Consider the following 24,967-nt stretch of genomic DNA (forward strand, 5'->3'; position numbering starts at 1 on the left):
TTCATGATAGCATGCTTGTCTGAGTTCTGGATAATGAACAATACTCTCCCACTTTCCCCGTCACCAATGGAGTGAAGCAAGGCAATGTGCTTACTCCCATGCTTTTTAGCGTGATATTTTCAGCTAGAAATGAATAGTCTTCAGGGAGGGCCCAGGCTTATCACAGCTGGTAGATCTGGAGATTCTAGTCACTCCTAAATACAAAGGATTTTGAGTGATTGTGATTCTATCTACCTCCGTGTCTCTGTCTGTATCTCTTTCTGTATCTCTCTGTCTCTGTCTGTCTTTGTGTCTCTGACAGTTTATTTATTCATTCATTCACCTTCATCCCCACAAAAAGTTATGCAAATTAAAAAAACAAGGGACATTTTCAAGGCTTATCCCAAGTTACTGTGCTAGTAGTTATAAGGTACCTGTCCCAAAGAAGCCACTGTAAAGAAAATAAAATTAGAAAAACTGAAATCAAACAAACAACTCACAAAAGTGAAAAATGTAGTCAAAAGGAAAATCTGAGCTTGTCCTCTCAGAGAAAAACTTTATTCCTTGAAGAGTGGTCTTAATAGGGATTTGGTACCTGGACATACTGAAAATTTCTCCCTCATCTTGGATAAGAAAAATTGACTGGCCCTGGGTAGAAATTCCTCCATGAATCCCTTTGGTGCAAAAATGTCAACCTGTTATGTTTCTCCAATAGATCCCCTAAAATTGCATAGGGCTGTGCAGGTGCGAAATGGAAGAAAATATCTCTAGGCGTGCTGGCAATGCATTGGGAAAAACAAAGAGGACCAAATATGCTTGACAGAAGGATGAGCAGGCTCAGTTCAAAAAGAAAAGGAACATCCTCAGTGGACCCCTGAACACATGTTTCCTCCCTACCCCCCAAAAGAGTGAGCCTGAAGTGTTGATTGGAATCCACCCATTACAGGAGGAAGACACTGGCTGAGATGGTGAAGAAGTTGATTAATGGAGATGGATGCTTAGGTGCCAATTTAGACCAGAAGCCAGAGGGCTTGAATCAGAGGGATTGGGTCAAAAACTTGAGAGAAAAGCAGTCTTCCAGAAACTAAAAGAAGGCTAACAGAGACAAAAGCAGAGTATGAAATTGTCAGAAGGACCTTCAGAAGCTGGAGGATACATGGAGGAGGGCCATTAGGGGTGGTGAAAGGCCTGGAGATTATGCCAAATGAGGGTTGGTTGAAGGAACTGTGGGTATTTAGCCCAGAGAAGGGAAGACTGGGGGTTGGAAATGACCTGCTAGCCATATTTAAAGGGTTGGGTTGGCCTATGGAGGACAGATTAGAATACTACTCTTTGGCCCCAGAGGGCAGAACCAGGAACTGTGGGTAGGATTTGCAAAGAGCAACATGAGCTCAGGAAAAACTTCCTAACAACTAGAACCATTTCTTTCATTTGAAGTCTTCCAAGGGAACCCTGGATGGGGCATGCAGGAAAACCATGAGTCTATTTTTTTTTTTGTGAGACAATTTGGGTTAAACGACATGCCCAGAGTCACATAGCCATCTATAAGTCTATCTTGAGGCCTCACTTCTGACAAAACCCTACTCGCTCTTAGTCACCATTCATCTAGGAAGCATCCCAGCCACTGGACACCAATCAGAGGAGTTCTTTGTATCCTCTTGGCAAGTTTCCAGAGCTCATGCCTACCTCTATGAGGGTTCACCTTCCCAGTGAGGTCTGTACCATGGCCTCTCATCAAGTTGGTTGGAGACTTCATCAAAATGGTCAGGGAGTCCCCCGATCAACCCTCCTTACAGTTTAAAGAGCCACATAGGGAGGAGCTTGCTAACAATGAGAGGTGTCCCCAAGTCAGATGAGTTCCTTTGGGAGGGAATGGGTTCTCGGTCAGTGGGGGTCTGCAAGAAAAGGTTTATTGATACTTGTCAAGCATATTGTAGAGAGGATTTTTCTTTAGGTGTAAGGGAGACTGAACGGTCTTAGAGAATCTTTCTAACCCTGAGATTCTGTCATTCTGGAACTCCTGTCCATGTGTATGATCCTTCTTCTGGTCCATGATTCTAAGACTAAAATAGTTGAAGTGAGTCATGTCTGCATAGGCACAGATTCTCTGAATGACAGACCCTATTAAGCTTTGGAGCAGAGAGCTGGCTGTGCAAAGAGCACAGAGATTAGAGGTGTCTTCCTGAATGTGGAGGGTTTGAATGGGAAATGGATAGCTCCCTATTCCCCGCAGTAAGTCTTCTTTTTGGCATTTAAAGCTCTTTATAATCTAGTGCCTTCCTACCTTTCCAGACTGCTTGTACTTTATTCTTCTCCACACATTTATGATTCAGGAGCACTGGCTTCCTTGTGATTCTCTACACTTCTCTGTACCTTTGTGCTGGCTGTCCTCCACGTATACATGGCACATGTACATTCTGGAGATCCTTACGTGGAGTCCCCCTCCTACTGACAAATTGGGGCCTTTGAGCTTGGCTATATCTCCCCCTTAGGGTACTAGGGGTACCTCTGAGGGGTCAAGGATGGTTTTCTAATGTCATCAGCTCCAGCCCTTGGTGGTCTACTTCTCCCCTATCCCTGTCCAAAGTAATCAGTTGAGTCATTTAATTAGCTGTTCTTAAGTTGCCTTTGGAAAGGTGTATTTACCAAGGTGGTCAGGCTTAGTATAGTGCCTAGTCTAGGGTGTTCAGGGAACACTAATACCTCTGGTATGAGGGCTGTCTAGCTCTTTTCAGAGCTGCTATTCACCTTTGGTGTCCACCTCATTCACCCGACTCTCACCTGTAGCTTAAAGAAACTCTAGCATGTGCAGTGGCCACACCTGGGTAAATCATTTTGGCAGACAGGCTAAATCAGGTTGAGGATAACCAAGGGATCTCAAACCCATCGGTGAGTTAGAGGGGTGTCTGCCTCAAGCATGTGAAGATATCCCCCCAGCAGAACTGGCAGATGAGAACAATTTCTTCCAGTGGTCATCAAGGTGGTTGAGGCAGGCACCGTGGAGTGCTTAGAAGCCAAGGTCATCCACTTCATCCCAAGCCATTGCCAGTTCTCTTGACTTTTGTCTTGCCACTCGACTTTGATGACTCAGGAAAAGAGAGTAAGGACAGACACTTTGTGCAACTATGCTTCACGGAAATCTGATTTATGTACAAGTCGAAAGATATCACACATGCCATTTTACCAAATGTTCATATGGATTATTTGTACCCGACCTGTGGTAGAGTCTTTTGAGCTCATATCGGTCTGATCAGCCCCAGTGGGACACACTGTACCTTAACCCCAATATAGCGCTATCATTTTGGTCTGTAAGAATGAAGGACAGCACCCAGCACTACCCATGCCAAGTACATAGGAAGTATTTAAATAAATGCTTGGGGACTGACTATTGAGTAAGAACATTTGATATAAAATCATCTCTCCCAAAATTCAACTCAATTAAATTCAATAAACATCTATGAAGCACCTACTGTGTGTCAGGCACCATGCTAAGTGCTGAAGATACCAAAAAAAGCTATTCTCTCCAGGGTGGTCGGGGGAGGGGGCCACCAGGGGTTACCTGGTATTGGGGCATCATGTTTCATGGAGTCAAAACCAAACACAGCTGCTGATGGAAAAGTGGAGAGTTAGCTGGAAAGTTAAATGTATGACATACTCTCCCATAAGAACATAAAGAGTCCAGGAGAATGTGGACTCAGGCTTACAGGGCACTTAGGGTAAAGGGGTAACACAGCTCCAGGCTGCTGGAAGTCTTTTCTTTTTAAACAAAATTTTTACAAATTAATTTATTTTGGTGGATCAACAATCACTTCCACAGGCTTTTGAGTTTAGAAGTCTTTTCCTTCTGTTTCTGGGGTCCTCGAGAAATTTATCTTGAGCATGGGCAACCTGTGTCTGTCTGTCTTTGGCTTCCAGTGTAGATGCTGCTGCCTACTGACCAGAACATGTGGCTAGGACACTGATGGGAAGATGGAAGACCTATCCCCTCTGTGCCCTTCAAGGCTTGCAAGTGCCTCTTCTGGCAAAAGGAAGCCAAAGCACAAGTGGAAACTCTCCTTCCCCCTTAGCTGGCTCTTCTCAGGGGTAGAGTCGGCAAGCCAGCTAGCAAGCATTTGTTATGTGTCAAGCATGGCTCTAAGCTCTGAGAAAGGCAGAAACTGCCCTCGAAGAGCTCACATACTAATAGGAGACACAACATGCAAACAAGTCCGTACAAAGAAAACCAATATAAATACAGATGCATATACATATATGCATGATATACACATGTGCATGCATACACGTGTGTGTGTGTGTGTGTGTGTGTGTGTATAAAATTGGAAGCAATCTCAGAGGGAAGGCAATAATATTGAGGGGAACTGGGAAGGACTTCTTGCAGAGACAGGATTTGAGCTGAGATTTGGCAGAGATGAGGAGAGAGACCATTCCAGGCCTGGGGGACAGCTGGGGAAATGCTCAGAGCAAGAGATGGAGTGTCTTGTGTGAAGGTCAGAAAGAAGGCCAGTGCCTCTAGGTCACCAAGTAATCAGGGGAGTGAGTTATAAGATGATTAGAAAAGGAGGCAGGGGCCAAGCTGTGAAAGACCTTAAAAGCCAAACAGAATTTTATATTGGATCCTGGAGCCAACAGGGAGTCACTGGAGTTGATTCAGCTTTAGGAAGGTCACTTTGGCAGCTGAGGGAGGATGCCCTGGAGCAGGGAGAGACTGGAGGACTTTTACTGAGCCAGTCTCTAACCCGAGAATGACCGAACAGCAGGCCACAAAGTGCCAGACATCAGGTAGCTGCTTAATTAATTAGTTTCATTACGAAGAACAGATCTGCAAATAGGAAATTCTCCTCATCAGAATTTCACCTTTCTGAAGTGAAGAGAGAGATCATATGCATAAATCACAATGAGAAGGCAGTGGGAAGGTGGGTGACAGATAATCATTTCCACAACTGGCCCACAAATCCCGCAGTCACTAAGGGCAGGTGCCCTGAAGTTCTGTGGGAACAGCATTGTTCCAGTCTGTGTTACTTGGTGGGTCACACGACCAGAGTTCTGTGATGGGAAACAGGTTCTATAGTCTTTGATTCACTTCACTTCAGATACACAGGCTGAAGAATGCCAGCGATTGTGGGAGATGTCAAAGTCTGATTGATCATTTCAAGCTGCATTGTGAGCTCTGACCCCCAAGTGGGAAAAGGCAATTCATGAGAGTTCTCAATTATTAGTGTATTCATTCCACATGTCATATAGATTAATACAAAACTCATAATTCCACGCACCTTATTCTCTTCCACGGTAACAGCGACATTGGCCTTCTTGCTATTGCCCACCCAAGACTCTCCATTTCTCTCCTGTGGACGTTTTCTCTGACTCTCCACCATAATTGTCATTCTCTCCCTCTGTCTCTGCCTCCTGGCTTCCCTGGCTTCCTTCACAGCTCAGATCACATCCTACCTTCCATAAGAAGCTTTTCCCAATCCCCCTTAATTCTAGCTCCTTCCCTTTGCTGATCACCTCCGATTTATCCTGCCTTGCATGGCTTGCATGTACACAGGGGATTTCCGTGTTGTCTTCCCTATTAGAATGTGAATAGCTAGAGGGCAGGGACTGTTCTTTGCCGTTATTTGCACATAGCTTAGTATAGTGTCTGGCACACAGCAGGTGTTTAATAAATGCTTGTTGATTTGAGGCAGGGAGATCATTCAGAAGACTGTAGCAATTGTATCTTCAGCATGAGCCCTGTGCCTTGCACACAGTAGGCACTTAATGACCCTGTGTTGATTTCATACATATTTTGTATTTACTTGTATGTGCACATGTTGTTTTCTCCTATAGAATGTCAGCTCCATGAGGGCAGGGATCATATTTCCTTTCTTCTTTGTATACCTGGTACAACGCCTAGTGTGTCATCAGCACTTAGGTGTCCAACGATTGATTAAAAAGAGACTACGACAGAGGCGCAGGTATAAAGTGGTAACGATCTGCACCATCGTGGTAGTAGTGTCAGAGGAGAGAAGATGGTGTATACAAGCAACGTGAAGGTGGACTCAATAGGCCTTGACAATGGAATAGATATGGAAGTGAGGTAAAAGTGAGGAGTTGAGGATGATCCCCAGGTTGTAAGCCTGGGTGACCAGGAGGATGTTGGTGGCCTCAACAGCAAAAGGGAAGTTAAGAAGAAGGGATGTTTGGGGATGAAGAGGTAATAAGGTCCTTTTTGGATACATTGAGTTTAAGATGCCTATAGGACATGCAGTTTGAGATGTCCAATATAAAGCTGGAGATGTGAGACTGGAGGTCAGCAGAGAGGGGCTGGATACATAAATCTGAGATTCATCTGCCTAGAGGCGATAACTGACTCCATGGGAATTGATGAGATCACCAAATGAGATGATATAGAAGGCATAAAAGAAGAGGGACCAGGACAGAGCCTTGGGGATCCCCACGGTTAGTGGATGTGACCACGAAGAAGATTCAGCAAAGAAGCCTGAGGAGAGTTCAGACAGGCAAGAGGAGGACCAGAAGAGAGTGTCAGGGAGAAGAGAGTGAGTGACTGGGCCAAAGGTCACAGAGAAGTCAAGTATAGGATTGAGAAAAGGCAGTTAGGTTCTTCAATTTAGATATCACTGGTAACTCCGTAGAGAGTGAATTTCAGGAGGATGATGAGGTAGGAAGCCAGACTCCAGAGAGTTAAGAGGAGAGTGAGGGGAAAAGAAGCGGAGGCATCTGTTTAGCTGGCTTTCTCAAAGAGTTTAGTCACAAAAGGGAGAAAAGATGTAGGATGAAAGCTGGTAGGGATGGACAGGTTGAGTGAGATTTTTTAAGGTGTGGGAGACATGGACATGTTTGTAGGCAGCAGGGATGCAGGCAACAGTCCGGGAGAGAATGAAGTTTAATGAAAGAGTAGAGATGACAGAAGGGGCAACCTGCTGGAGATGATGGGAAGGAATAAGATGATTTGTGCATGTAGAGAGATTTGCCTGTAGGAGAAGGGGAAGAGGAAGGGCCATGTACTCCTCCATATGAGACAGGGCTGAAGGGCGAGATAGTGTCCAAAGGCATCTGAATGACTTGAGTTAAGGAGGAGAGAAGAGGGAGCTCTCAGCAAATAGCTTCCATTTTTCTTAGTGAGATATAAGGTAAGATTCTCAGTTGAGAAAGAGGCAGGATGAGGAGCCATAGGAGGTTTGAGGAGGGATGCAAAGGGTTGGAAGGGTACATAAGGTACAAAGGGTATCACCTGCTGTGGTGTGTAGAATAGTAAATCAGTTAAGGAGATGTGAGAGGATTGCCATAGCTTAATGATTTATAGGCTGGCTGGGGCCAAGTCCTTGTCCCACCCCAACATGATTCTGGTGCAATATTACTCCATTTCAGAGGATTTTTCCCATTTAGTCTAAAGAGCTCACCTAGTTAAGTTATCAAAGGAAAAATGGGGTAAGTTTCAGCCCTATCTTTACACATGGAATCCTGTCCCTGCTTGCCTCTGCCTTTTCATTTCCCTGTTTCCCTTCAAGATTCCACCTTGAAGCTACAACCCTCCAATAATTGTGTAGTGGAGAGAGGAGTAAAGGGAGCCTGCGTGAGGGCAAGGGGAAAGATATCAAGTGTTCTCTCCTGACTCTGGTCTCACACAGAGCTTTTGTCTTTGATGTACAAATCATGTAGGATTTTATACTGTGGTTTTGTTTGTATGTAACTCTTCTGTCCTAGACCCTCTCAGGACACCAAGGACCTGAGTATATTACAAGAGAATTTGTTTTGATCTCATGGTTCATAGCTTTCATGTAGGAGATTGTTGGAAAAATGCATGGCAACTCATGGTATCCTGAGAATGACTCCTCACTAATGAGCTAGCAGTTCATAATCATAGAGGAAAATTTTGTTAAAGGGAAGTAACCTAGCTATGTGACCTTGTTCAAATCCCAACAAGGAAGCAACAAGCATTTATTAAGCACCTACTATATGCCAGGCACTTTGCTAAGCACTGGGGATGCAAAGAAAGACCAAAACCACTCCCTTCTTCTAAAGAACTTACATTCTAATGGGAGATACTATATATCTATATATATAGATATATAGATATATAGTTATATATATATATTTTTTTAGTGAAGCAATCGAGGTTAAGTGACTTGCCCAAGGTCACACAGCTAGTACGTGTCAAGTATTTGGTCTGAGGCTGGATTTGAACTCAGGTCCTCCTGACTTCAGGGCCGGTGCGCTATCCACTCTGTCACCTGGCTGCCCTGGGAGGTACAATCTGACAGAACTACATGGCAACAAGACAGATTTAGGAAAAATGGGAGAGACCCATGGTGGGAGGACTAGCTTAAGGGAGACAAGGAAAGGCTTCTTGTAGGAGGTAAGGTTTGAAGGAAGTCAGGAGATGGAGATGAGAAGGAAGAGAGTCCCAGGCATCGTGGACAGCCAATGAAAATATGCAGAGTCCAGAGATGGAGTGTCTTGTATGTGTTTGAGGAGGCCCAATGTCACTGGATGGCAGAGTATGTGAAAGGGAGGCTGGAAAGTTAGAAGTTAGAAAGGGGACAGGTGATGAAAGGCTTTAAAAACCAAATGGAGGAGTTTATATTTGATTCAGGAAGTAATAGAGAGCCCCTAGAGTTTATTGTATCATGGGGAGAGCTGATACAGTCAGACCTGTGCTCTAGGAGTATCAATTTGACAGCTCAATGGAGGATGGACTGGAGCGAGGAAAAACTGGAGGCCGGGAGACCAGCCAGAAGGCTATTGTAATGTCCTTGACATCTTTGTCCTCAGTTTCCTTATCTGTAAAATGAGAGGATTGGACTAGATTATCTCTGAAGCCCCTTACTGCTCAAAATCTATGACCTTATGAGCTTGTGAAGAGACAATGTTCATTCATCAAAGGAATAATAGCCAGTCAACTGCTTTAAAATTCCGGAATGATGCCCCCTTATATGTACCTCAGAATTGGGAAGCTAAGGTCTGGAATGAGATACAAGGCTAATGGCGCTCCCTGCATCGGAGCCTTCAGGCATTATATTCATTAGTTGGGGTGAAGGGGTCTCTCTTTGTAACTCATATAATCATTGAACCTGAGTACTGATCACCCTCTCCAATGGGCTAATGTATATGGTAGGACAAAGATGGGATAAGCAGGATGGGTCATATCATAGAGGGCCTTAAGTCAGGCCCAGACAAAATGTGTTCAGTCCTGAGAGTTGGCATAGATGAATGAACTAAACCCCATTGGAGAATTCTCTAGCCATTTGGTTTTCATGCATAAAGATTAGGGGACGGGGAGAAAAGCTGGAGGCTTTAGGGATACAGAAACTCTCCCTGAGTCTTGAAAAAGATAGGTCTTTTCCCCATGAGAGTGAAGTTGCCTCTCACCGAGGCATGAATGTAGAAGATTAGTGGGGTGCTGTGGCAAGAAATGGCTGAGCCCAAGGGGCTTGCCCACCCAGGTTGGGATGGGAAGGCTAGGGAGTGGAATGCCCTCATCCAATATAAAAACAGGGGTCAGGAGCTAGAAAAAAGTGCTGAATTTCGAGTGAGAGGAGCCAGGTCAAATCTTGTCTTTGCTCTTTGCTAGCTGGGTGACCTCAGGCAAATCACTTCCTCTCTCTCTAGGCCTCATTTCCTTGCTTTTAAAAATGAAGTACTTGGGCTATATGATCTCTAAGGTCCCTTCATGGTCTGATGTTCTATGACTGGGAATGGGGGAGGGATCATAGAACAGCATAGCTTAAAGGGTCCTTAGAGTTCAATGAGTCCACTCTCCTATTTTAAACATGAGGAAACTGACTCCCGAATAAGGGGAATAACTTTGACAGAATCTCACAATCCCAGAATTTGATAGTTGGGAGGGATTTCATCAGTCACTGAGTCCAATCTACTCAAGATCATGTATTCAAATGAAAAGATGGGCAGACGCTCGGGTGGGTCAGAAACTTGTGTTTCCTGGGTGTGAGGGACATCTCCATAGGACCTCATTTGCCACAATGCTTGGCCTGTGCACCAACCCACAGCCTAGTGATGTCACCAGGACAGGACTCTGATTGTCAAGGATGCTCTAGCAGGTGGAAATTTTATAAGGTAGAATTTCAGAGACTATGGGGGTGATTAATGGACTGATGTGAGAAGAAGAAAATTATGTTTGGGACAGATAATCGAAGATGGCTATGTGGGATGGCTGTTGTGGCATCTGGCATCCACTTGGAATGTTATGGTGACTTGTAGGGCAGAGATCAGGGCTTTCAGTCATTCTTCTTCTTCTTCTTTTTTTTTTTTTTGGCTTGGCAGTTGGGGCTAAGTGACTTGCCCAAGGTCACACAGCTAGTAAGCGTCAAGTATTTGAGACCTGATTTGAACCCAGGTCCTCCTGACTCCAAGGCCAGAGCTCTATCCACTGTGCCCCACTTTCAGCCATTCTTCAGCCTGTCCCAAGGGACTCAGGGAAAGACTCCTAGAAGTTAACTGTACCACACTCTAAGTGTCTCCCACTGGGACAGTGAATTGCGAATTGAGTGTGACCTTCCACTATTGACCAGAAGATTTAGAAGAAATGACGGAGAATTAGACTACAAATCTCCTGGAGGTGTACACGGTTTACACATGGATGTCAAGAATGTTTTACTTCAGAGGCAGTGAGGTGGTACAGTGGAAAGAGCTCCAGCCTTGGAGTCAGGAGGACCTGAGTTCAAATCCAGCCCCAGACACATAACACTAGCTGTGTGATCCTGGGCAAGTCACTTAACCCCATTGCCTACCCAAAAAAAAAAATCTTTGTTTTACTTCTTAATTCTCTTTATTTTTCTACATTGTATCATGCCTAATAGATTTTGCTCTTGGATCTGTGTATCTTTTTTTTTTTTTACATACAGTAACACATTGGGTGGACGCTCAAGTCATTGGGCTATGATTTAGATAGTTATCACCCACAAATAGCCACATTGAATTTGGAGGAAATTAATAGTCATAATAATAATAGTAAGGATAGTAATAATAATAATAGCTACCATGCTTACAGTGCTTTAAGGTTTGCAAAGTGCATTATAAATGGTCATGTATAAAGTATCTCCATGGGGGCAGCTAGGTGGCACAGTGGATAGAGCACTGGCCCTGCAGTCCGGGGGATCTGAGTTCAAATTGGGCCTCAGACACTTGACACTCACTAGCTGTGTGACCCTGGGCAAGTCACTTCACCCCATTGCCTAGCATGAGATTTGAATCAAGGCTGGTGTTGTTTGCCTCTGAATGATCCCCTCCATGACTGCAATTGCTATATGGCCACTCTGATTTGTGCTGTAAAATGTGAGGAATTCCATTTATCCTAGAGCTATTTAGAGATATCTAGAAACTTGACAACAACATAGCTAATACATCTGCAAGCTGTTCATCAGTAGAAAGAGCATTGCCTGAGAGTATCAGAGATAATGAGTTCAAATCCTGCCTCCATCACACTCCTAACTCCCCTGGTCTTTGGCTACAATGCCCAGGATGAGGCTGGAAGTCCAGGCTACCCCTGGACCTCACCCATTGGAAGGATCTTCTGCTGCTTCAGCTTTCTCCTCTAATCAACTGCTTTCTCCCAGAACCTCCATTTGAAGGAGGAGACCTGAGCTAGACACATTGGTGTTCCTTTCCAGACTGTATTCCAGACTCTCATGGACTTTCTCCTTCTCTGGATACCCTCATCTCTGCTTTTCAGCTGTCTTTTATGTGTACTTTCCCCCATTAGGAATGTAAGCTCTTCCAAGGCAGGGACTGTCTTTCTTTCTGCTTGTATTTTGTATTCTCAGTAATTAACACAGTGCCTGGCATATAGTAAGTGCTTAATAAATGCTTGTTGACTTAATTAAGGGTGTGGTATTATAGAACATATAATAGAATTGAGGTGGATTGTGGAGATCATTTAGTTGAACCTTTTCATTTGATGATAGAGGTTAAGTGACTTGCTTAAGGTCATGTAGCTCCTAAGTGGCCAAGCTATGATGTGGGCTAAGGTCTTCAGACTGCAAATCCCATGCTCAGCTCAAGCCACATCCTGAGTTCTATGTCCGGCATCTTGACTAACCTGTTCTTTCCTTGGACCTGTGTGTGTGTGTGTGTGTGTGTGTGTGTGTGTGTAACTCCACACTGGAGAAGGAAGAAGGCAACTCCTCTCCAATGTGCAAGTAGAGAGTGGATCGCTAGAGTCTCATTTACTTGGTGGACTTAGGTGCCTAGGCCAGGCAGACCTACCATCTAGAGTTAGTCAATACAGAAGCCAAGCAGAGCTAAGAGCAGATCTGGGGGGAGGCATAAGGGGAGCATGGTGAAGCCCATGCTTCCACACAGCCACATGGACCACATGTTTGGGAGGCTCAGCCACTGTCTCTCTGTGGTTGCCCTCAGTAGCTCCCTGGGATTGACTCACTGCTTGGTGACTGATTTGGGGGAGTCCATCTACCCTAGGCCAAGGGGTTGTCTCCAATCCATAAGAATAGCCCAAGCCAATCAAATCAACTGAGACTGAATCACGTCCTAGGGATGCTAGGAGGCAAGACCAGAGTCACTGAGATGATTTTCTGGGAATAGTGATAACTATTACAGGGACATAATCTTGTGAAACTGACCAAGCATCTACAAGGGGTCAGGGCATGGGGTTTCTTATACTCAAGGCTAAGTCTTTTTTTTTTAAGTTTTTTATTGTTTTGGCTAGGCAATGGAGTTAAGTGACTTGCCCAGGGTCACACAGATAGTCAAGCATCTGAGGCCGGATTTTAACTCAGGTCATCCTGACTCCAGGGCTGGTGCTCTAACCACTGGTAACCTAGCTGCCCCAAGGCTAAGTCTTAATGTAGATAATCAGTGGGATAATGAGAATTCCAAGGGCTGAGGGCATGCCAATTTGGAGGTAGGGAGAGGAGGTAAGTATGAGGAAAGGCCTTATGGGAATATTCTAAATTGCTCAATGGATTAGTAAATATTTATTGTGTATCTATGTATACAAGGCACTGTGAAAGGCATTTTAGGGACAGAATCTAGAATCTCAGACGTGGTCTCAGGCTGGAGCCCAGCCTTGCCAGGGCTCATAGTTTGGTTGAGGGATGAGATAGGCATGTGTGAAACAGAAAATGATGGTACAATATTGTAACAGTGAGTACCAAAAAAAATAGATAAAATTCAGCATACACCAATAGGAGCTTGGAAAAGGGAGAAAGCTATGTGAGCTGTGGTGGTCACAGAGTGGGTAGGCTTGATTTGATTCAAGGTCGTGAATGTAGAGCTGTTCACATAGAGTGAAATCCCACTCCTTTATTTTACAGATGGAGAAACTGAGGCACAGAGTAATTAAATGTCTGGATCAGGGTTACAGTAAACATCTGAGGTCACAATGACTCCAAGTTCAACATCTCTAGAATTTAGGTTTTTCCTAGGTTTTTGAGAAAATAATTGAAATCGTGGTGGAAGAAGTAAAAGCCTGATTACTCCTTTGTTGGCAGATTGCTGGGGATGAGGGTGGGGAAGAGATTGAAGCCCCTGGTTGGGTATAGCACCTTCTTGCAAATCCAGGGATAAGGTGCCTGACATATCATGTCATTCCACTTCTCCATAGAATGGACACAGTCTTCTTGTATCCCGTTGCCATGGTTCCAGTTGTCTGGTTGCTTCTTGTTCCAAAACCTGGAAAGAAAAATCTTTGTTTTATCAAGAGGAAGTGGAAAAATTGGGGTTACTTGTAACTGATTTGAAAGGAAGTTGATCCATCTGCATGACGCTTCTTATCTGAGTATAGAAGGCCCTGGATTGTGGTGGGGAGAGAGAAAGATGGATGAGAGTACGGGATGGCGACCCTATCACGAATGGGGACATGAATGCCTCACCTGTGAGAAACTGCTTGTATTACTCTTTGGGGGTCCACACAGAAAGCTCTTAATAAATAACTTTTCTAGTCTCTCTGGCTGTTAGTGCCTTTCCACCCACCAAGGGAACCTCATATCTATTTTGAATACCTACATATGGGTATGTTGTTTACCATGTTTAAATGTAAGCATCATTAGGGTAGGGACTTTTGTTTTGATTCTTGTACCCCTAGCAGAGTCTGACACAAAACAGTCACATAATAAATGTTTGCTGATGGCCGGGTGGAGGAGACCCTCCTCCTCCCCTCCTCCTCTCCTCTCCTTTTCTCCTATTGTTTCACTCGGCTTTCTCATCAGTTCCCTGGGATTACATTATCTCTATGCTGATGATTTGCAGATCTGCCTGTCCTGCTCTGATTTCTCTCCTGACCTCCAGTCTCATGCATTCAATTTCACATTGGACGTCTTGAACTGGGTCCCACAGACATCTTAAATCTGACACATCTAAAATGGTATTCCTCTTTCACCAATATTCTCCTTTCTTCCTAACGTCCCTATTGCTGATGAGGGCACCACCATCCTCCCAGTTATCAGGCTTCCAACCAACGTGTCCTCCTCTAATCCTCTCTCTCTCTCAACCCCCACATCCAATCTGTTGTCAGGTCTCACCATTTCCTACCTTCACACCGTCTCTCAAATACTCCTCTGATGCTGCCCCTACCCTCATTACCTCATGTGTGAATTACTTGCAGTAGCTTTCAGGCTGATATTCTAGCCACAAGTCTCTCCCGACTCCATCCTCCACTCAGGTGCTAAATCCATCTTCCTACAATGCAGATGTGACCATATCACCTCCACGTTCCCCTCCCGTTCAGTAAATTCCAAGAGGCTTCCTATTGCCTCCAGGATCAAACATAAAATCAGGCGTCTGCTTGGCATTCGAAGACCTTCGTAACCCCCATCTCCCCAATTTTCTTTCATCCTACAGCTGCTTTCCTTCCCTCCCCCACCCTCACTCTGTGATTCTTGCTGTTCCTCAAACAAGACCCTCCAACTCTCACCTGTAAGTATTTTCCGTAGCGATCTCCCGTGCCTGAAAGTCTTTCCTCCTCATCTGCACCTCTGACTTTCCCTGGCTTCCTTCAGCGAGCAGCCTTTTCTAGTCCTCGTTAATCTTAGTGCCCTGCCTCTGCTAATCATCCCCAGTTTAGCATGTCTATGGCTTGTTTGTACGTAGTTGTCTGCACGTTGCCTCTCCCATTAGACTACTTTGAGAACAGGGACTGTCTTTTGTCTTTCTTTGTCTCCCTGGTACTTAGCACGGTGCCTGACACAGAGTAGGTGCTTAATAAATGCTTGTGACTGAAGGATAATATGACTTACATTTCTGTAACACTTGAAGTGCTTTTTCCTCAGCAACCTAGTGCAGTGGGGAGTGGAGATGTAATAGAGGTAAGCAAAGGAGTTTTCCGATCTGCTGGACTGGGACTCTTCCCATGGAGCAGACTGTTACTATACTCTGGCTGTACTTTGTCCGGTACCATACAGTACTGCACACTGTACTCTGGCTCCAAAGGGTGAGCCCTGTGAGTGCATGGCCTTTCACTCTAGGAAATGTCCAAGCTCCTGATCATTCCCTGGAGCAAGGGGTGAGGTGCAGGGCAGGTGAGGGTTATGCCAAAGATGATTGGTTCCTGAGAGGGAAGAGATGCCCACTTGGTAGACTTCAAAAAGAGAAATATCTTCTGCTCTTGCCTTCCCTTCCTCTCTTTTGAATTCACGGCTTGGGACTCTCTGCTCTTCCTTGGGTTTCCTGGTGCAAATGGGGAGAATTTCTTTCCTTTCTCCCTCCATAGTAGCAATTATAATGGCTGTTCTCCCATGGCAGTGAGGACATGTGTTTGCTTGGGTGAGTCTGAGGCTGGATCTCAAGTCCTTAGAAAGGATATGGTTCTTCTGACAAGCACCTGTTCAGTTAGGAACTATGCCCAAAAAGCTATAAAACCATGCATACCCTTTGATCTAGCAATACCACTACTAGGTCTATATCCCGAAAGAGATAAAAAACCAAAGAGAAAAAGGACTGACGTGTACAAAAATATTTGTAACATCTCTTTTTGGGGGCAAAGAATTAAAAATTGAGGGGATGCCCATCAGTTAGGGAATGGTTGAACAAGTTGTGGTATGTGATTAGGGAATATTATTGTACTATAAGAAATGATGAGCAGGATGCTCTCAGAATGCTGGAAAGACCTGCATGGGCAGTAAAGTGAAATGTACTGTGTACAAATAGCAATATTGTAAAATGATCAGCTGTGATTGACTTAGCTATTCTCAGCAATACAACGATCTAACTCTGAAGGACTTATGGTGAAAAATACTATCCAGCCCCAGAGGAAGAACTGATGGTGTCTGAATACAGATTGAAGCATTTCTCTTTTTTTGCTTTCTTTATTTTTCTTGGGGTTTTTAGTTTTTGGTCTATGTTTTCTTTTACAACATGACTCTTATGGATATGTTTTGCATGATTACATATGTATAACTTTAAAAAAATAAAAAATAAAAATGTCTATACCTTAAAAAAAACACCTCTTAATGCTCAACAGTACCCAGAAACTCCTGACTGTATGAAGTCATGAGATTTCCACCAAGGCTAGAAACCTCCATCTCAGGATTGTTGAGCAGGCTTTTTTGTTCAGCGAAAGAAATTCAAAGCAGAAGAGACCACCAAGGACCGAAAACCTGGTCTCAGACTCATCTAGACAAGCTGATGTTCTCATTGTCATAACATATAGCTACCACAGTCACAGCTAAGGAGAGGGAAATCCTCCCTACTCCTATGAGGAGGTCCAAGGAAAAGATTCCAGAATCCCAAGGAGTCCCAAGACATACATTCAAAAGGGAGGAAGAAACAGTGAGAATGGAAATTGTTTCTCCTTTTACTGTTTACTGAGCAGGCAGGATCTTCTTGCCCCATCACCAATCATCTTTGATTCAGTCCCAAATGACCAGTTGGACCTTGGGGACCAACCTGGAGCCATGTCCTTAAGCAAGGGGCTTGAACATAGGGCTTTTCAGAAGTGGCAGCATGTAGGCTTAGCTTCATAGGAAGTATCTGAGTCTGGAAGATATGGGGGGGCTCTCCTGATGACCCCCACCATATAGAGGTTGTTGTTTCTCCCCCATCCCACTATTTTATGGATGAACAAACACACTCAGAGACATATTGATGTGTTGAAAGTCATACCACTGGAACAACTTGAACCCAGATATCCTGAGTTTATGTTCAGATCATATGGTACTAGTAGGGTCTCTGTGAAGGCTAGATGCTCAGATGGAGTCAGACCAAACAGGAAGATTTCTAGGCTTTCTCTGAGCCCCAGAAATTAAACCTTATCCTAACCTTTGTTATTTGGAGACACACACACACATCATGGATCCCCCCTCATGATATATCTGGCCTTGGTCTACCTGGAATAAGCTCTTTATGGAGCTGTGCAGACACATTGGACTCACCCTTTGCTTTTGGCACTGTTATAAGGAGTTCCATCTACCCAATGCCAGATGCCTTCAGTTCCTTTGTCTGTCAGGCCTATCCAGTGATAAACTCCATTTGTTGCCTTTACCAGAAACTCCTACAGAGAGGAATTAATGGTTAGAATTGTAATGACTAACCCCACACCCAACACAATTATTCTGCATTTACTTAGAGAGAGAATATAGAGAGATATAGATATATCTATCAATATCTATAAATAGATATAGAGAGATATAGAAGAGAGAGAGAGAGAGAGAGAGAGAGAGAGAGAGAGAGAGAGAGAGAGAGAGAGAGAGAGATCTTTGCACATACTGATTTCCGTCCATAGAATATATATTCATTGAGAGCAGAGGCTGGTTTATTTTTTATCTTCAGCACATAACACAGTCTCTAGGATATAATAAATGCTTGTTGCAGGAATAAAATGTGTATGTGTATGTGTATGTATATGTGTATGTGTCCTTAGGGCCTAAGGACTGAAGGAAAAGATGTCTGGTATGTCCTTTCTTGATACCCTAGACCTCAGAAACAGAGGGTCCTGTTTCCTTTGCCCACTGGACACTCAGCTCCTGATCTCACCACCCTTGTCTGGTTTTGTCCTGAGCCAGAGTCCAGAGTCCCCTCATTAAAGACTCCAGCATTTTCTTTTTCAAGGTGAATGGCTTCCTCTTGGAGAGCTTGGCTGTCCCAAGACACATCAGTCCCTTGTCTCCATCCCCCCTCCCTCCTATACTCTCACTCCCTCAGTCTTTCTGAGGAACCGAAGAATGTCAGAGCTAAAAGGGACCTTAGGGCACAGATGTGAGGTCCAAGAGGGTCTTAGAAATGATCCAGTACAATTCTCAACATTTACAGCTCAGGAAACTTAGATCCCTTTTAAGGGCACTGACCTGTTCTTCCTCCGAGGTCACTGAGGCCAGGTGAGAGTCGTGGGACACACAGAACTCCTCAGCCTCATCCCAAGACTTTTTGGTGATTGACAAGTAGTATGCGTTCCCCTCGTAGAAGTGCCAGCCTTGGATTATTAGCCGCAGGAAGCGCTCTAGGAGAAGAGAGAGGAGGGAATAGAGCAAATGAAGCGTTTCTGAGACTGGATACTGAGGAGGTGATCTTCCCATTCTTCCTAGACTCTTGACTTCCAAACCTCTCCCACTGTTTTATTCTGGAACTTCTCTCAACATCGGGGCTTTCCACACCTTGGATTGTTGAGCCACCTGGGTCTAGGAAATGCCAATATTCAGGCACAGGTAGCAAATAGCAGCCTGAAGAATGCCAGTGATCAGATCCACATGTTAAAAGGAGATTTGGGGTCTATCAGCCTGAAATAGCCCTCTATAATACCTGTCCTTTTCTCCCATGGCAATGTAAAGCACTTGCATTTCTTCTATTAGGACTGTGTCTGGAGAGCCCTCTCTTCTCTCCTCACCTTGACTTGGTAGGACTTTGCTCTGAGCCCCTTCTGAACTCCCTTCCCTTGACTAAGGACTCCCCCCTCCCACCCCAGCTGTTACTTACCTTGCACCATTTGCTGTTGCTGGGTTACTGTCTCTAGCTGGCTTTTTAACTTCAGGATTTCATCATTTAGAGTACTGCCACCAGCCTTCTGTATCTCTACATTGACTTTGTTCAAGTCACTTCTTAATCCCAGGATCTGGCTTGCTCTTTGTAAAAGTGGCTTTAGCCTCTGGATCTCATCATTGGCTTTTGCTAATTCTTTGGTTAAGGTCTGGATTTGGGAAGCTAAGGTGTTGGCATTCTTCAGATCCTCTTTCAGCATCTGGATCTCTTTGTTAGCTCTTTCCAAATGACTTTTCAATAGCTGGACCTCTGACTTCAAGGTACTGATAGACCCCAAATCTCCTTTTAACATGTGGATCTGATCACTGACATTCTTCAGGCTGCTATTTGCTACCTGTGCCTGAATATTGGCATTTCCTAGACCCATTTTTAACATCTGGACTTCAGCATTGGTCTTTTCCAAATGTTTACTTAATACCTGGATCTCAGCATTGGTGCTTTCCAAATTTCTTAACACCTGGGCCTGGGCATGAAGAGTGTTAGCATCTTCCAAACCTTTTTTCAGTCTTTGCAACTCAGCATTGTTTTTTTTCCAAATTGCCTCGTAACATTTGGCTCTGGGTCCTTAAGGTGCTGTTGCCCTCCAAATTAGTTTTTAACATCTGGATTTCAGCATTGGAAAGTTCTAGACCACTTTGTAAGATCTGAGTCAGGGAATATAAAACACTTGCATTTTCTAGATCTCTCTTTAAAGTCTTTATCTCTCCACTGGCCTTTTCTAGATCATGGCTTAGCATCTGGGACTGGGATTTTAAGGTATCAACATTCTTTAGACTTCTTTTTATCATCTGGATCTCCACAGTAGCATTTCCCAGCTGACCATCTAGCCTTTGAGTCTGTGAATTTAAGGCACTGACCTCCTCCATTTCTTTTCTTAACATCTGGAGCTGAGTACCGATGCTCCTCAAACTTTCATGTGTCGCCTGTGTCTGAGTGCTGGTGTTTTTCAGACCTTCTTTTAACATCTGGATCTCATACTAGCATTGCCCAAACTGCCTCTTGTCACCAGGGTCTGGGAATTTAAGACGCTTGCATTTTCCAGGCCATTTTTAAGCATCTGGAATTCAGCATTCCAGGTGCTAATATTCTTAGAACCAAACTTGAAAATTGGACTGAATAGTTGGAAATCTGGAGAGAGCAAGATTATAAGGTTAGAGCTGGAAAGAATTAGGATTATCTGAAGGATGTGAACCCCATCCCCTTCCCTCCCCACAGTGTGTGTGTGTGTGTGTGTGTGTGTGTGTGTGTTTTGAATAACCTGGCAGAAGTCCAGTCTGATGCACTTGGTCCTGCCTAAAGAGCCACCACTGCCACCTTGTGGCAGCAAACTCAACTTCAGGATTGACTCAAATTAAAAACAGCTTCATAAATCCCGAGGTTGCAAATGTACTGTGATAAGCAATACGTGCCCAGGCCAGGTGGGTGAATGACCCTGGGGATTTGGGTTGGCTTAGGGCCACCTAGCAGGTGATTCAGCCTCTAGGGTCTTGTCACAGTCTCTTCTTTTTCCCAGGTCATTAGGCTAATATTATGGTCACCTACATACAATGACCTAACTCTAGTAGTGGGGAAGAAGGAAAAGGAAAAGAAGATATTTTCTTTTGGTCCTATGTCTGGTCCCTTTAAGCTCTGGCTATTTGGGTCAATGTTAATATTGGTAAAGGCAGAGGGTTAGGACAGATGACCTTTGAAGGCTCGTATGATCATAAATGTAGAGTTAGAAGAGACGGTAGAGGCCATTGAATCCAACCTCTTCACGTCATAGAGGAGGAAACTGAGGCACAGTGGTTCAGTGAATTCCACCATTTTTATGTAAAGGAGTGGAGGGACAAAACATTGAGGGCTAGTAATTGCCTCCTTTCTAGGCTTATTGGTGCAGCCACTCATTTGGTTTAGAGAATGGCCATTGGGTATCATTCTCACTCATACTCTGTGATGTGAGACAATTCAAGGACAACTATTTCTGCAAATCTGCAAAATTCTGCAAATTCTGCAAAACCATATTCTTAGGTTATTATAGCTGTTCTGAGAATTGTAAGATAGCAAGAAACAATTGTTCCAACCCTAGCAAGGATTAGAAAGGTGAATGCAAGAGAGATTTCTCCCAATAAAAAGTTAACATTTACGTAGCACTTTCCATATATTATTTCATTTGAGCATCACAACAATACTGTGAAGTAGGTGCTATTATTAGCTCTACATCACATATGAGGAAACTGAGGCACAGAAAAGTTAGAGCACTTGACTAGGGCCACACAACTAGTAAGTGTGTGGGGTACAATTTGAAATTAGGTATTCTAGACTCTAAGTCTAGAGGCATCAACCTAAGTACTGAATGCCCCTGGGTACTTCAGGCTTAGGGGAAATGGGGAAAGTACTTATCTTGAGACTATAGATGGTACCCCTTGGGGGGCATAGATCTTTCAGAGCTGAACTCGTGGCCATCTCAAAAGCTGATGGGAAGGTGAAGAGGAAGAGTTCTCTCAGGTTGAGAGAAGCCTAGACAAGACCACATTTGGGGAGGGGGTGGGATGTTTACAGGAGAGGGGCAAAGGGAGGGCCATTGTTGTTGTTCAGTCATTTCAATTGTGTCCAGCTCTATGACTCCATTTGGGGTTTCCTTGTCAAAGATACTGGAATGGCTTGCCATTTCCTTCTCCAGCTCATTTTACAGATGAGGAAACGGAGGCAAAAAAGGTTAAGTGACTTGCCCAGGGTCACACAGCTAGTAAATGTCGGAGGCCAGATTTGAACTCAGGAACATGAGTTTTCCTGACTCCAGGCCTGGCACTCTATCCACTGTGCCAACTAGCTGCCCAAGGGAGGGCCAGTAAGGCCCAAAGTCCAAAGCTCCTAGAAACTTACACACAACAATAGTAGCCACCAGAGTTATGATCAGACAGATGAGGATAACTAAAACCATCCTTGATGTCCTGAGGGATGAGATTTCCTTGGTCTTGGAGTACAGACCTGAAGAAAGAGAGCAGTGTCTCAGGAAAGCATTTGTTCTGTGACCTTGGACAGTTCCCCAGCCCTCAATTTCCTCAGTTGTGGAATGAAGATAAGATCATCTTCCCTGCTTCCTTCTCCATTGAGGTAAATCATTCTTTGAAAAAGATACGAGCCTCAATTGTGAAGTATTCCTCTGATGGCAATCCTTGGAATTTGATATTCATAACAGCTCCATGAAGGAAACACTACAGGTTGTCACTGATTTTATAGATGAAGGCACTGAGACTTGGAGGGGCTCAGTAAATAAGTTGCCCAGGCACACAGCAAGTGTGTGTTGGAGGCAGAACGTCAATGGAGGCGTCCTTGGCTCTAAGGCTAATACATCAGTTGCCGTGCTGCACTGCCTCTCATTTATAAAATTTAAAAAAACCACATCGTATGTTTGAGTTGGAAGGGTCAATCAACATTTATTGAGTGCTCACTGTATGCCAGGCAATGTGCTAAATGCTGGGAATATAAAGGAAGCTAAAGCCAGTACTTGTTCGGAAGGAGCTCAGAATCCAGTGGGAAAGGCAATCTACAAACAACTATATACAAACGAGCCATGGACAAGACAAATTGGAGATAATCAACAGAGGAAAGGCTATGAGATTAATGGGGATTGGAAAAGGTTTCTTGTAGAAAGAGGGATTGTAGCTAGGACACGAAGGAAACCAGAGAAGCAGGTAGGCAGAAGAGCAGAGGGAGCATCCCAGACGTGGGGGCAGCCAGAGAGTATGCCCAGAATCAGGAGATGGAGCTGAGGAATAGTCAGGAGGCCAGGGTCACTGGTTCACAGAGTACCTGGAGAGGAATAAAGAATAAGACGACCGTAAGCGTGTGGAGGATGGGTGAGGGTTACAAAAGGCTTGGAATGTCAACCAAAGGATTTTGTCCTTGGTCCTGGAGCCCCTGGAGTTTGTAAGGTAGGGGGTGATATGGCTGGACCTGAGCTTTAGGAAAATCACTTTGGTGGCTGACTGGAAGATGGACTGGAGTAGGGAAAGACTAAAGGTATTGAAGTAATCCAGGCATGAGGTGATGAGGGTCTACACCAGGGTGGGGACAGTGTCAGAGGAGAGAAGGAAGCATATTCAAGAGAGTTGCAAAGGGAGATTCAACAGGACTTGCAACTGATTGGAAGTGGAAGATAAGAGATAGCTATTATTATCCCTATTTTCCACATGACAAACCTGAGGAGGAGTCCATGATAACATCTAGATTATGAGTCTGAAGAGCTGGGAGGATAGCAGTGCCCTCGCTAATAATAAAGCAGTTGGGAAGATGGGAGGGTTTGGGTGGAAGAATGATGAGTTCAGCTCTGGTTGTGTTGAGTTGAAGGTGCCTACAGGACATCCAGTTCCAGATATCTGAAAAGCAGTTGGAGATGAGAGACTGGAGGTCAGCAGGGAGGTTGAGCTGGCTAAGCAGATCTGAAAATCCTTAACATAAAGATGATAATGAAAGCATGGGAGCTGATGAGATGACTGAGGGTGAACAGAATCCTGTGGGATGCTCACAGTTAGTGAGCATGAACTGGATGAAAACCCAGTACAGGAGACTGAGACTGAGTGGTCAGAGAAGTAGGAGGAGAACCAGAAAGGAATAGTTTCACGTACACTCTAAAGTCGTATGTTGATGGGTAATGGTAAGATTAAAAGTATGACAGCAATCATAATAATTATCATTTAAATAGCCTTTTGAAGTTTGTAAAACATTTCATAAATATTATCTTATTTTGTCCTCATAAAAATATCCCTCCCTGGGCGGGGGTGGGGTGAGATAGGAACCTGAAGCAAAAAGGTGTTAAGTGATTTGTTCAGGGTCACATAACTAGTAAGTGCCAGAGGTTGGATTTGAACTCAGGCCTTCTTGACTCCAAGTCTTAACAGTCTATCCACTGTGCCATCCTCCCAGTTCCTCAGACTTATAATCTAGGTGTTATCATGAACTCCTCCTCAGGCTTGTCATGTGGAAAATGGGGATAATAATAGCTATCTCTTGTCCTCCACTTCCAATCAGTTGCAAGTCGTGTTGAATCTTCTTTTGCAACATCTCTTCGATATGCTTCCTTCTCTCCTCTGACATTGTCCCCACCCTGGTGTAGACCCTCATCACCTCATACCTGGATTACTTCAATAGGCTGCTGGTGGGTCTGCCTACCTCTAGTCTTTCCCTACTCCAGTCCATCTTCCGGTCAGCTACCAAAGTGATTTTCCTAAAGCTCAGGTCCAACCATATCACCCCCTACCTTACAAACTCCAGGGGCTCCAGGACCAAGGATAAAATCCTCTGGTTGGCATTTAAAGCCTTTTGTAACCCTCACCCATCCCCCACACACTTACAGTCATCGTATTCTTTATTCCTCTCCATGTATTCTGTGAACCAGTAACCCTGGCCTCCTGGCTATTCCTCAGCTCCATCTCCTGATTCTGGGCATTCTCTCTGGCTGCCCCATGCCTGGGATGCTCCCCCTGCTCTTCTGCCTCTCAGCTTCTCCAGCATCCTTCAAGTCCCAGCTACAGTCCCACTTTCTACAAGAAACCTTTTCCAATCCCCATTAAGCTACCTAGCTGTACGTAGCTGAGGTGGGAGTAGAGTCATGGGGAATGAGTGAGCTGGGGAATGGGGAGACTGGGGTGTTTGAGGGACTACCATTATGTATGTGGAAGGCACCTAATGTGAGGATAGGATTTGGGGAGGAGATCTCAAAGATCACTTAATTTTTAACCTGGGATCCACAGGGTATCTGCGAACTTGAATGAGAAAAATGTCTCTTTATTTTCACCAAACCCTAACTCAAATTTAGCATTTCTTTCAATTATGAACGTAAAGAGCAAAACATTCTTCTGAGAAGGAGTCCATAGGCTTTACCAATTTGCCAAGGAGGTGTCTAACACAAACTAAGTTGAGAACCTCTGATGTAGTCCCTTCCTTTTACAGAAAAAGGAACTGAGGTTCAAAGTGAAGGGACTCACCCAACGTCATATAGGTAGGAAAAGTGGCAAAGCTGAGATTTAAACCCAGGTCCTTTGACTCACTGGTCATTGCTTTT

The 24,967-nt window shown here is 44.3% G+C and overlaps 1 protein-coding gene across 1 annotated transcript; it reads right to left on the reverse strand.

The window, feature by feature from the left end:
• Positions 1–13,223: 13,223 nt before the first annotated feature.
• CLEC4F (C-type lectin domain family 4 member F) lies at positions 13,224–23,272 on the reverse strand. The gene is given in 8 exon segments (XM_021001145.2): positions 13,224–13,626; positions 17,322–17,440; positions 18,234–18,385; positions 18,859–19,450; positions 19,452–19,897; positions 19,900–20,049; positions 21,787–21,891; positions 23,106–23,272. Coding segments are annotated over 8 exon segments (1,926 nt in total). The 5' UTR covers positions 23,269–23,272; the 3' UTR covers positions 13,224–13,427.
• Positions 23,273–24,967: the final 1,695 nt, after the last annotated feature.

This window comes from Phascolarctos cinereus, unplaced genomic scaffold (genome assembly GCF_003287225.1).
Source record: "Phascolarctos cinereus isolate Bilbo 61053 unplaced genomic scaffold, phaCin_HiC Scaffold_2;HRSCAF=192, whole genome shotgun sequence".
Lineage (NCBI taxonomy): Eukaryota > Metazoa > Chordata > Mammalia > Diprotodontia > Phascolarctidae > Phascolarctos > Phascolarctos cinereus.